General features: G+C 33.9%; 2 protein-coding genes across 2 annotated transcripts in view; one reads left to right on the top strand and one right to left on the bottom strand.

The window, feature by feature from the left end:
- The window catches only part of LOC128224324 (tRNA N6-adenosine threonylcarbamoyltransferase, mitochondrial-like), a 451923-nt gene that overhangs the window by 32274 nt on the left and 406907 nt on the right, over positions 1–12742 (top strand). The gene's annotated exons all lie outside the window — the stretch shown is intronic.
- LOC128217087 (uncharacterized) overlaps positions 1229–12742 on the bottom strand; it is a 42558-nt gene continuing 31044 nt past the window's right edge. Inside the window, exons 6-9 of the mRNA XM_052924376.1 lie at positions 12277–12742; positions 9363–9650; positions 8621–8680; positions 1229–8215 (exon numbers count right to left, since the gene is read on the bottom strand). The exon at positions 12277–12742 is cut by the window's right edge and continues 828 nt beyond it. Of these exons, the coding sequence (XP_052780336.1) occupies positions 8127–8215; positions 8621–8680; positions 9363–9650; positions 12277–12742 (903 nt within the window). The 3' untranslated portion in view covers positions 1229–8126. The remainder of the gene's footprint in view (positions 8216–8620; positions 8681–9362; positions 9651–12276) is intronic.

The following is a 12742-nucleotide window of genomic DNA, read 5'->3' as shown; positions in this document are numbered from 1 at the left end:
TTGGGAAAAGTATTAACCGTCCTGTTTACCGGACTCAAGATGGCGGACCAGACATACACAAACGCTCGATAACAACTTTTGTGTCGATGTTAAAACCAAATGTTAACAACGTGAATAGAAAGCTATTCAAATACATCCATATCGATAAATGTCAAGAATACAGGTAAACTCATTAAAAATTCAATGCACTGGTTCGATATCAGCACTTGATTGAAGGTTTCAACTTTAATGTGTACAAATAGATCTATACGTGATGAATTACGTCATATATACTACGTCAGAAGGCAACATTTTGCTTAAAATGAAGACTTAAATCAAAGACAACTTTTCTTTTATTACTCCTTTTTTAATGAAACAAATGGTAGTCTGTGCCGCTTAAAGAGCCACGCCTTTGTTTTATTACCGGAGTTTCATAAGGTGATTAGTTTCATCAAACACTTCGATAACAGTGTGTGTATATCACGTGATAGATTGCGTCATAAATGCTACGTAGGAAGGCAATATTTTGATTTTAAAAAGTCTTTAAACAAAGATAACTTTACTATTTCTTCACCATTTTTAATGAAAGATGGCGCCGTCTACGCTGCTTGTGGAGCCCCACTTTCAGTCTTTTACCAGAGTTTAATTGAGAGATTAGTTTCTTATGAATGTATATGGATTATTTCAATGTCAATACGGTTAAAAAAAGGTATTGCCAAAGTCAAAGAAAGTAATCGAGTCTCTTATAAATAATAAATATTATGCGAAAGGCATTTAACTCACGGACAATTAACCATTGATTTTGCTATGAAAGTCTAACGTCCAAAAGACAGAAATCCTGGGACCCTATTCATCAATATCCTGGGTCGGAGTTTAAGATTCAGAAAGGCAAAATTTAATTGTTTGTTGTTGAAATGTCATTACAGGAGCAAATATGGCCCTAATTGCTGTATATGTTACACATAATCTGATATACAATAAGGCACACATCTTTAATAAAGTTATAGATATTTTTAACATTAAAACAATCAGTTTCCTAAGTCTGAGTCTCAAAATCAGACTCAAGACGTAAGTGAATACGGCACCAGGTCTAATCTTACATCTAACGTGCAATTATTCGCATCGAGGCAGTCGTCTGCGACGTACGTTATGACGTCGCTTCAAGGCGTTTGAAAACACGTGGTGTAATAGTATACATCTTAAAAAGTAAGTAGGACATAATCAACCCAAAAACATAAAACAAGCAATGTAAACATTCATTCTTTTTATTTCATTCTGATATCATTTGGTTTTAACATGTATACATATAATGTTTTTTATCATTAACGTAATTCAAAACATTCCAATGAGATGGCGGCTCTGGTACGTATAAGAAGGGCGGAGTATGTGGTAAATATATGTGTGCTGGAATATGAACAAATGTGCCCAGGCAGCACTTCATAATATGAAGCAGTAGCAACAAAACATCAATATAATTATTACGCTTGATTGATATTTTTATTGACAAAAATGTCACCTACGTATATTGTGAGAATAAAATGCCTACAACCTAACAGGATGATATTTAATTAAACATTGCTGAGAAGTCGGAGGCTACACATCAAGCATGTATAAGTATTTCCTACCTACTTGTCAGACACCTTAAATGGAGGGTTTTCCATTAAAACACATAGTTATACGGGAGATTTAAAATCGGTCATAATTGATCATTTGAATAATCGGACAAGCCATTTCGATCATTTTTCGTTTAACTGAGATTAATTGAAGTCAAAAGTTCATAAAACGTTTAAGATAAGTGCACTAAACAAATAATGAACAATAAAGCAAATTATTATGCTGTTTATATGTTGAAGTATTGTTTCAATGATAAAATGCAGCTTTTTAAGAATGCAAAATAATTGTTATATCTTGTTTTAAGCATTTTCTATTGATGGACTCCGAGGATAAACCCACATAGAATAATTAGATTTCGAGACAAAGTTATCGATAATCGGCAGCCTCAATCGTAATAGACCGAAATCCCCCAAAACCCGATCAACGTTTAGTGTCTACATAAAGCTGAAATCTTTTTTTAGTAAACATGTATGGTCTACTAGAATTAGAACGAGCCGATCTCCGACAACCTTATAGTTACACAAAATGAGGTGTTGACATCATTTAAACACGTTCCATATCTTACAACATAGTTCGCTTTTCTTATACGTACCTAAAATAATATCATTGAAAACGTTGGACGTTGTGACAATATAATGATCTTTTGTTTAAAAAACAACAACACGTTAGTTTAAAGAACAAGAGAGCGACGATGGTCCTTAATCGCTCACATGATTTGTTTTTCAATCAACCACACTTGTTTATTAAAAAAACTTTAAGAATAAGGTCCATGCCATCAAATTCGAATATTATTTAAGATAAATCTTACTTAAATCACACTTATTCGTAGCTAACAATCTTAAAGATTATTCTTCCTTATATTTCAGTCATACCTAGCTAACAGTCTTTACTATTAATCTCCCTTCAATCAAACTAATTCATAGCTATAAATCTTGAATGTTAATGTCTCTTAAAACACACGCATTCATAACTAACAGGTTTGACTATAAATTTCGAATAAATCACACCAATTCATAGCTAAAATATTTTAGATTATTCCCTCTTAAAACACACCTATTCAAAGCTTACAAACTCAACTAATAATCTCCCTTACATAACATTTATTTATGCTAAAAACCTTTAAAATTTGTCTCTCTTAAACACAATCATTCATAAGTTACAAGCTAAACTATTAATCTCCCTTACATCACACTCATTTATAACTAACTAACTTATCTTTTTATCCCCTCTAAATCACACTCAGTCATAACTATCAATCGTTGCTAGTCCCTTTTATCGCACTCATTTATAGCTCACAGACTTAACTATTAATGTCCCAATGGCTAACAATCTTTAAGATTAATCTAGCTCCCTTCAATCAAATCTTTTCATTTTAAACATAGTCTTCTATTAACATTCGGTGTCAGCTCTATCACAATATGTATATTTAACAAAATCTTACTATCAATATCTATTCCATGGAACAAAATTTAAAAATTAAAATAAAAGAACTGCCTTCCATCACACTCATGATTATCCGAGAATCTTTATTTTTGTCTTCTAGTAAAATAACTCTATCCATACAAATCAACAGTTAATGGCATTCCTCTATATCCATTCATACTTTACAAATACGATAATTCTCAATTCCACAATTATAACATACAAGTTTTATCGTATACATATGAACGTACTTAAACAATTAAACAACACAATGATCATATATACATGTCCATATATCATATATAATATATATGAACATACATATACATATAGCTCCTTATTTGGTTTCTTAACAAATAACATACACATAAACCATGAAAACATAAAGTGGACATGGCATTATGCAGGGTGGATTTAAATGACTAAATATTGCAAGCAAGTTTCATGGAATTTGCTCGCGTGCCCGAGTGCGTTCATACGGCATAAGCGCAAGATTCTTAAATGAACTCATTAATACAAGGAATATAAATAATGCTTCAATGTATACATAGCAACCATATTCACACAGGACAAGGTTTATATGCACAGAGTGAAACAATAATAATACCATGGACACTACAAGGATATGCCTTGTAGTTAACCATTTAAACAAGTCAAAATATTTGTTCAATTATTCAACTATATAATTCAGTTAACATGGGAAAGGCACATACATTGCTGACACTAATTACTTACGTCTATGAACCGTCTACATAGTTTAATAATTGAACAATCTATTTTCAACATGTGAAGAGTGAAAACATTGCAGACACCATAAACTTACGTTCATGTACTGTCTACTAAGTTCAATAAATGAACTTCATAATTAATTACATGTGAAGAGCGAACAAATTGCAGACACCGTGAACTTACGTTCATGTTCCATCTACGTAGTTCAGTAATTGAACATTATAATTATACACATAGGAAAGTAAATTAATTGCAAACAACATTAACATACGTTCAGGTACCATATATATTAATATAAACTGAAAGTTTTTTCATAACTTGAATCATTCGTATTCAAATATCTAAATCATGAAACAAGTCATGAAAACAATACCTTTAAAAATATGGTTTTGCATTTTCTATTTTAAAATTTCCTTTTTTACCGGAATTGACCATTTTTTACTAATTTATGTTTGTATGAATAACACAAAATGTCATTCTCCAAAATAAAATAGTTAACATGTTAAATGAACAAAATGTCACTGGAAAGGGAGCAATATCCCTAAATAGGTCGAATTAATGTTGGATAATCACTGTATATATGATAACAGAATATAACAAAATGTTTAAGTGAAATCAGCTTGTCATTAGTCTAATGACCTTAAAAGGAAAAAAAAACTATAATAAAAATTATTACTTTTACTTGTCACCATTGGCCATTAAGCAAGGCCATAACCTTTTATTTTTGATGTACCTGCCACACAATACATATTTTCATATTGCTCTGCAAGTATGTAAAGCATTCGGAGCTCCTCGGCCATTTTTATCGAAAACAACCTCGGATGTATTTGGACGGTTTACATACTCAAAAAGCGATAAGTTTAAGTCCGCTGCAAGAAGATCGCGTAGTAATTTTATTTAGCAGTTAAACTTCATGACTTAACTCTTCGGAATCTTAATTATGTTTGCAATAAAACACTTAACTGGCAATCAATTTAAACTTACATCAATAAATACAACTCTAAAACACTACATTTAATGAAAGATTATACAAAAATTTACAAACTACTTCGGAATACAACCGAGGTTGTTTTCGATAAAAATGGCAGAGGAGTTCAGAATGGTATGTAAAGTCGGATAAAACAAAGTAATTGTTGAAACATGAAGTATTATGATAAAAACCAAAGCAGGCCAACTTGATTTGGAATATTTACCTTGACCTCTTAGCTGAGATAACGACCATTTATCGTGGGACATTATTATATGATGTCATATTAGTTTGAGCAGTTCGACTTTTAAGTTATACAAGAGTCAGGTCAAGTGACGTCAATTTGATAAGTTACGGGGCAAGTAACTGACCCGATATGGGATATACGAGGCAATGGTAACAATATCGGGTCACCTACTAACGCCATAATGTATATATCACATCTCAAACACGTTTACATTTATCAAAATTTGGAAAATATTGCATTCATTTATTGGAATCGGAAAATAAACATCATTTTGGTAGTTATTATAGTGAACCAATTTGGAAAAAATATGTGGTCACCGCGTGAGTGCTGACCAGTCCTGGCGTTGCTTCATTTATGTTGGAGGTGTGATATATAATGTTATAAGAAAAATCGGACACTCGTCATCATATAACACACATAATCCAGAAAATATGTTTGAAAAGTCGTCAAGGACTCGCTTACTAACACATTTTCAGACGCAGAACTATCAGATAAATCACTAAAATCTACATTACATATCTATACTAATGAAACGCTATTTACACTAATCGAATGCATTCTGAAAATACTATAGCGTACACTATATATTTACTCAAATAACAGTTATTAAATTTATTCTGAAACCACTATAGCGTACAAAAAATATTTTCACGATTCAGGATTTATTTACAGAATACCCAGAAGGCCATGGCCAATGCGGACAAATACATATATACAATATAGTGTTTTCAGGTGATTCAATGCATGCATATTACAAAACAAAACAACCCAAAACTTTTGTTATCAAATAAGCAATAAAATCAACTCCATAAGCTCAGTAAATCAAAAACGTTCATAATGCAATTGATCAATTGAAGTAACATGTCAATAACTTTAATGTATAATCAACGATAAGTGTTAATAAACAGTATACACAAACATATATACACGTGTTGTTCTATGATGAGAGTTTAATTAACTCCCTATATCGGACAACCTTTACAAGACGAAACTATAGGGAGGCTAAGGGAGATCACTAAAACTTCCAAAAATTACTTTTGTAATAGTCTTACTTGAATCAGATAAGTGTAAAATGTAACGGTAACATACTACAGAGAATCATTGTACATGTACATGAAAAATATGTGTAAATATTCAGTCTAGTAACAATACAGACAGAAAGTACGTGCCGGAGTGAACAGTTGTAAGTGATATAATACATGAATTATTGCGTCTAAAAATACTTGCTTTTATAGGATGCTTAAATATTACGGACGCTACCGCATTTTAAAACGCCTCTATTTTATCTTTTCGCCTTTCTGTTTGATCATCAAAAATGTACTACAGAGTTGCAAAGTTCTGACTTCATTCATGTAATAATGCAGATATAAGGAATCAGGTAATTCAACCCTATTTTCAACTTGCAGTAGGTTTTAAGTCTGCCTAGTGTTCATTTACGGACAAATGCTGTCTTTAATTATTGTGTAACTAAAGTTTCGTTTTCGATAGGATACTAACATCTTAAAGGCAACAAACATATGAATCTAAAGTCTGATGACACACACCATAAATGATATATGTTGTCGTTTATAGTTGCCAATTAGTTGTTATTAGTTATGAAATAATGAGAAATTCAATCAATCATGTGTAATAGGCTATTATAAATGATTAATTGCATTTTTCATTATTTCATTCCATACATTTCTCTGAACTGTATATATGATCCATAACTTGTATAAATGTATGTTTGCATTGGTTCAATATGTCGCTGTAAAAGTGGCAATACACAATATCATAGTAATGAGACACTTTAAAGGAACTCACTCACATATTTGATGAAGGTAACATTTTTTTCAAACTTAATATTCAGTTATTTTTAATCACTTAGTTGGACAAACAGGAACCATTAACTGGAAAATACTTATTTAAACAGAATTTTGTGAAAAGCCAAAAATAAAGTTTTCAACAGCGTTATTAATGCTTTTCGGTAAATTAGAGCTTGTTACGACTCAACTTGTTATGTGACGTATTTACAGCCGCACTCTCACAGAATTACCATTTTTACAACTTTTTTAATTTTTGTCTTGAAAAGAGCAATGTATTGCGTAAATATCTGCAAACCAATGCTATAAGATTGCTGACAAAAAATCAGATCGTAGATTTTCATATTTCCGTTCAAAAATTCATGTTTTATGGCTTAAGCCGTTACTAACGGTTTAAGAAAAGTGCATAAAACATCAATTTTTGAACTTAAATATAAAAATCTACCATCTAAATTTTTGTCAGCAGTCTTTCATAACTGGTTTCCATGGATTTTCGCAAAAATTGGCTCGTTCCAAGACAATAAATAAAAAAGTTGTCAAAACGTTCAATCTGTGAGAGTGCAGCTTTAAATAGATTTTAGCACGAGAGCTCTTATTTAATGCATGTGATGATGTTGCATTTATGTAACTTGATTTTTGTTCCCATTTCACAAGAATATTTTTTATGTCTGGCCCTGTTAAACGTGAACGAGTTCCTTTAAAATCACTTTAACGCACAAAACATTTATAAGTATGTCAACAAATAATACTCTATTTACAGTAATAATGTACTCTAAAATCACTATTATTTGTAAGGCATATAAGAACAGATCAAAATTGTATATACAACAACAGTACACTTTATAATGAGTATGCTTTACAAGTCATATAGAGGGTACTTGTTTGTTTCAGTCTACGAAACTAATATCTGTTACCGAGTGAACACCTTAATATTTGCTCTGGTGTTCACGTGATGAACTGTATTGAACTCTTACACTGAAACAAACACCTTTTCATCTTATTTCATGATTATCATTCATTACAAATCAAACAAAAATGATCTTTACTTTGAAAATGTCGCCAAATGTTAGCCAAATGATGTCACATCGGAAATGACGTAAATTCACAATTGCCTTTTGATAAACCTCTGTAAACAATGACAAACATTATAAACATTAATATCAACATATTTTTGTCATAAATTCGCAACTTGAATCGTCTTTTAAGATCTTCTAATCGATAGCAGGTTTCTACTTTTGACAATTAACTTGTACACCACTAAAAGAAACACATAACTGTCATTCATTTCCTCTGACTAAAGGGGTTGGAGCGTCAGCGTTGATCCTATTTTGAACACGTTGGAATTAAAGTACCTTAGAATTTCATTTCACTTTGATTTCTTGCCTCCCAAGTTTTTGAAAAACCTTCGTACTTTCTGAAAGCGCGTCATCTTAGCTTTCTTCCCGTTGTCGGAGCCTTAAATAAAAAACATCTGTATTCAAACATAGATTGATGATGAAAATCAGTATGGTGAACTTGTTGAGAAGAACTAGTTTTCGAATGTGGCATAGCAGTTATACAAAGTATACATGCAAAAAAAAAACAATACAAGAAAAAGAAACGTCGTCATCATCATCATCATCATCATCATCATCATCATCATCATCATCATCATCATCATCATCATCATTATCATCATCATCAACAACAACAACAACAACAACAACAAGCGCGATCATTATTTACTTTCATAATATCGTACCCCTAGCTGGAATGATATTTTAAAAATGGTATTTTCATCAATTTAATAATTCTCATTTATTTTTAAAAAAAAAAATTCAGCATTTATTTTGTTGTTAAAATTGGACCACGGCTACTTACTGTCGGAGCAAGGGGCATCGTTCCCAGCTGCAGCTACGGTCACGTCCGGTTCCACGGACGCTGTAAGATGGAACATATGCATGTGCTTACATTTCAAATAGACGAAATATATAAAAACCTACAACAACAAGTCATGAGAACAGGTAAACAAAGAGTTTCTGCATCATTAGGCGTAACAAAACTAAATTGCTTATTTCCGATTTTACGGCCAAAATGATATCGGTTAGATAGGACGGGATTTATTTGAGCAAAGTTGTGTCCACTATTATTTTCACAACAAACAAAGCCGTGATTTGGTCTGAGTCCATAAAAGCTTATTTAACACACAATGAACTACACAAAATGTTTCCTTAAAGAAGAATAAGAGAGAAAAATAACGGTCACACAATTTAAGACGGTTGTCACCTATCAAGAATCGGTTGGGTGCAAACAATAAAGTAGAGTACCGGAACCGGAAACAAACATCTATTTTGGCAACGCCTTATTATACAATCAAAAGTTGCTTTCGATTCAAAGCAATTTAGCATCATCATCATCATCATCATCATCATCATCATCATCATCATCATCATCATTATTATTATCATCATCAACAACAACATACTCAGCAACTACCACCACCACCAACAACAACAACACCATCGTCCAACAAGAACATTATCACCAATCTTCAGATCGTATTATTAGCTGAAGCGCTATTTAAAAAAAAATGATATTTTATTACTTCTTATTCTCCACTTACTGACGGAGCCAGGGCCATGGGAGGACACGTCTAGTTCACCATTATCATCATCGCCGTCGTCGTCCCAATCATCATCATCATCATCATCATCATCATCATCATCATCATCATCATCATCATCATCATCATCATCATCATCATCATCATCATCATCATCATCATCATCATCATCATCATCATCATCATCACCACCATCATCATCACCACCACCATCATCATCATCATCATCATCACCACCACCATCATCATCATCATCATCGTCGTCGTCATCTTCCGGTTCTGTTGATGCTGAAAAGTTATAACATGCTATACTATAAATGTTAAAAGTGAAGTGTTTATGTTGTGATTCTACCTGGAAGTCGTCTCAGTATTTATTTTACTTATTATCGAAATTAAAACGATCGGATATATATCTTGTTTTGAATCATTCCTGGTTCTACATTTCTGGAATACATGTAGCCCGGGAAACGTTATTGCTTTGTCAGTTTGTAGTACTCGGCTCATCATAAAAGAGGATACATTTTACCTGACTTAGATAATGATTACTTGCAATATTATTACTTTAAAAAATCATATTCCTTTGTTTAAATTTAGATTTTTAGATTTTGAATCCTCTTCGATTACTGGAAATCGGCCTATATCTCAATCCAAGCCTTAATCTCAGTCCCGGCCTATATCAAAATCTCGGCCTATATTTTAATCCCGGACTATATCTTAATCCCGGCCAATTCACGGCCTATCTCTAATACTTGCCAATTCCGGCCTTTATCTTTATCCTAGCATATTTCCCAATCTCGGCCCTTTTCCCATTACCGGCATATACTCAAATACAGGCCAAAATCCGAATCCCGGGTTATATATCAATGACTTTATCTCAATCCAAGCCTATATCCCGATCCCGTCCTTATCCCAATACCGGCCTTTATCCCTATCCTGGCCTACAATGTTTATCCTTAACCCGGCCTATATCCCAGTCCCAGCCTTATATTATCTTAATCTCGGCCTAATTACTAATCACGGCATCTATTCAAACCCCGGTATATATCCAAATATTGGCCTTTATCTCAATATCGGCCTACATCCCAATACTGGCCTTTTTCCAAATACCGGTATATATCATAATCCAAGCCTCTATCCCAATCCCAACCTGTATCCAAATACCGGTCTATATCCCAATACCGACCTATATCCAAATACCGGGCTATAACCCATTACCGGCCTATATCCAAATCCCCGCTTATATCCAAATACCGGTCTATATCCCAATACCGGCCTATATCCCAATCCCGGCCTATACCCCAATCCCGGCCTTTATCCCAATCCCGGCCTATACCCCAATCCCGGCCTTTATCCCAATCCCGGCCTATACCCCAATCCCGGCCTTTATCCCAATCCCGGCCTATACCCCAATCCCGGCCTTTATCCCAATCCCGGCCTATACCCCAATCCCGGCCTATACCCCAATCCCGGCCTATACCCCAATCCCGGCCTATACCCCAATCCCGGCCTTTATCCCAATCCCGGCCTATACCCCAATCCCGGCCTTTATCCCAATCCCGGCCTTTATCCCAATCCCGGCCTATACCCCAATCCCGGCCTTTATCCCAATCCCGGCCTATATCCAAATACAGGGCTATATACCAACACCTGCCTACACCCCAATCCCGGCATATGCCCCAATACAGGCAAGTACATTCTAATTGCGTACAAGTAGAAAGTGTACAATTGCAATTTTATAATAAATACGTGCTGCTTACATAATAGTATTATTAAAAAATATGAATATATGTCACGGGGTGAAATTGCGTCATCTGCTGCATGTATTGGTTTGGGGTCCAGGGCAATTTAAAAAAACATTTATTAAATCAGGTGTATTTAAAAGCGGCCAGTGATGAGGTGAATCTTTTTAACTTGGTGACTAATTTCATATGTAATTATATCTTTGAAAACGATTTGATTTGTTCTTTCTACCTGGACATGAGTGAGGTATCAATGATCGTACAGGCCAACTATTTATAAGATCGGTATTCAGTTCAGAAATTAAAGAAAAACATCCCAAAATGGGTGATTTGAGATTCCTGACCAGTCACCTATCTTATTTTTCTGAGCGCTAAAAACCTACCCAGCTCGGATGTTAATCATATAATCAGTTTGGTGTGGCCGTATTCGTAGATCACACTAGCAACTTAATGAATACTCATTAAAACTACTTGTACCTCAAACTTTTATATACGAACAGAAACCAGTAGTACCATGCAATAATAACTTCAGGGCAAATTTCAGCGCAACTCAAAAATATACATGCTTCTTCTTGCACGGTCATTTGGACATTATGGTGACAACTGTTACTGCACCAGCAACCAACTACCCTCGTGTTTTAAGGTATACATAACTCGTGATTCGCGCTCGTGTATAATTGCTTCAACGGTTGTAATTAGTGAAGTAACTTTTAGTTATAAGATATATATGGTTTATACACTGTAACTCCTAATAGGAAAAACACGTCTTGCAATTAAAAGCCCGACATGGGCATTTTATTTTCGTTTATTCACATTGGCAGCGTTTATCGTATGGTTTATTTAAATAACTCAAATAAATGTAAGTTATCAGTTAATCATAGAACGATTATTACGTCATAATGTTTAAATACATACTTATAGTTAAACAACTTCGGCACATTTATTACAGTTTTTCAGTTAGAATAACATATATAGAAATATAATACATACTAAAATGAACTAGAAATGTAATTTGATTTGTTTTCTATTTTGATAACAACAGATTGAAATGATTTTCAAATCGAAATAAAAATGCTTTGATAAAGAAAATTTGATAAAGAAAATTTTAATATTAGCTGGACATATTTTGTATCATGTTCATCATTTATATATTTAATTATAAATATGTCACCTACCTTTTACATTCACGTTGAACACAATGTTCCTATGATCGAATATCACTATTTTGAGGGCGGGTAAGTTCTCCATCCCCACCTTCAACTGTCTCACGTCCTCATTTGGCTCTATTGTACAACCCAGTAACCTACATTCCACAGAATGTCCCGACTGTATCACCGTAGTAACGAGACGTCTGAACGCTTCTGCTGACATGGTCATCGTGTTTAATGTAATGTGTGTTGTATAGTCAGTTGAGGGGGGCTGTACAGCAACCATCTGAAGAGCGCGTTGGTTCTCCATCTCCACCTTCAGCTGTCTCACGTCCTCATTAGGCTCTATTGTACAATCATCTAACCAACATTTCACAGAATGTACCGACTGTATCACCGTAGTAACGAGACGTCTGAACGCTTCTGCTGACATGGTCACCTGCACTAATCTAATGTGTGTTGTATAGTCAGTTGAGGGGGGCTGTACAGCAAC

The sequence above is a fragment of the Mya arenaria genome, chromosome 1 (assembly GCF_026914265.1).
Source record: "Mya arenaria isolate MELC-2E11 chromosome 1, ASM2691426v1".
Classification (NCBI taxonomy): domain Eukaryota; kingdom Metazoa; phylum Mollusca; class Bivalvia; order Myida; family Myidae; genus Mya; species Mya arenaria.
The sequence above is the reverse complement of the archived record's forward strand: the minus strand, read 5'-3'. Positions and strand labels throughout refer to the sequence as shown.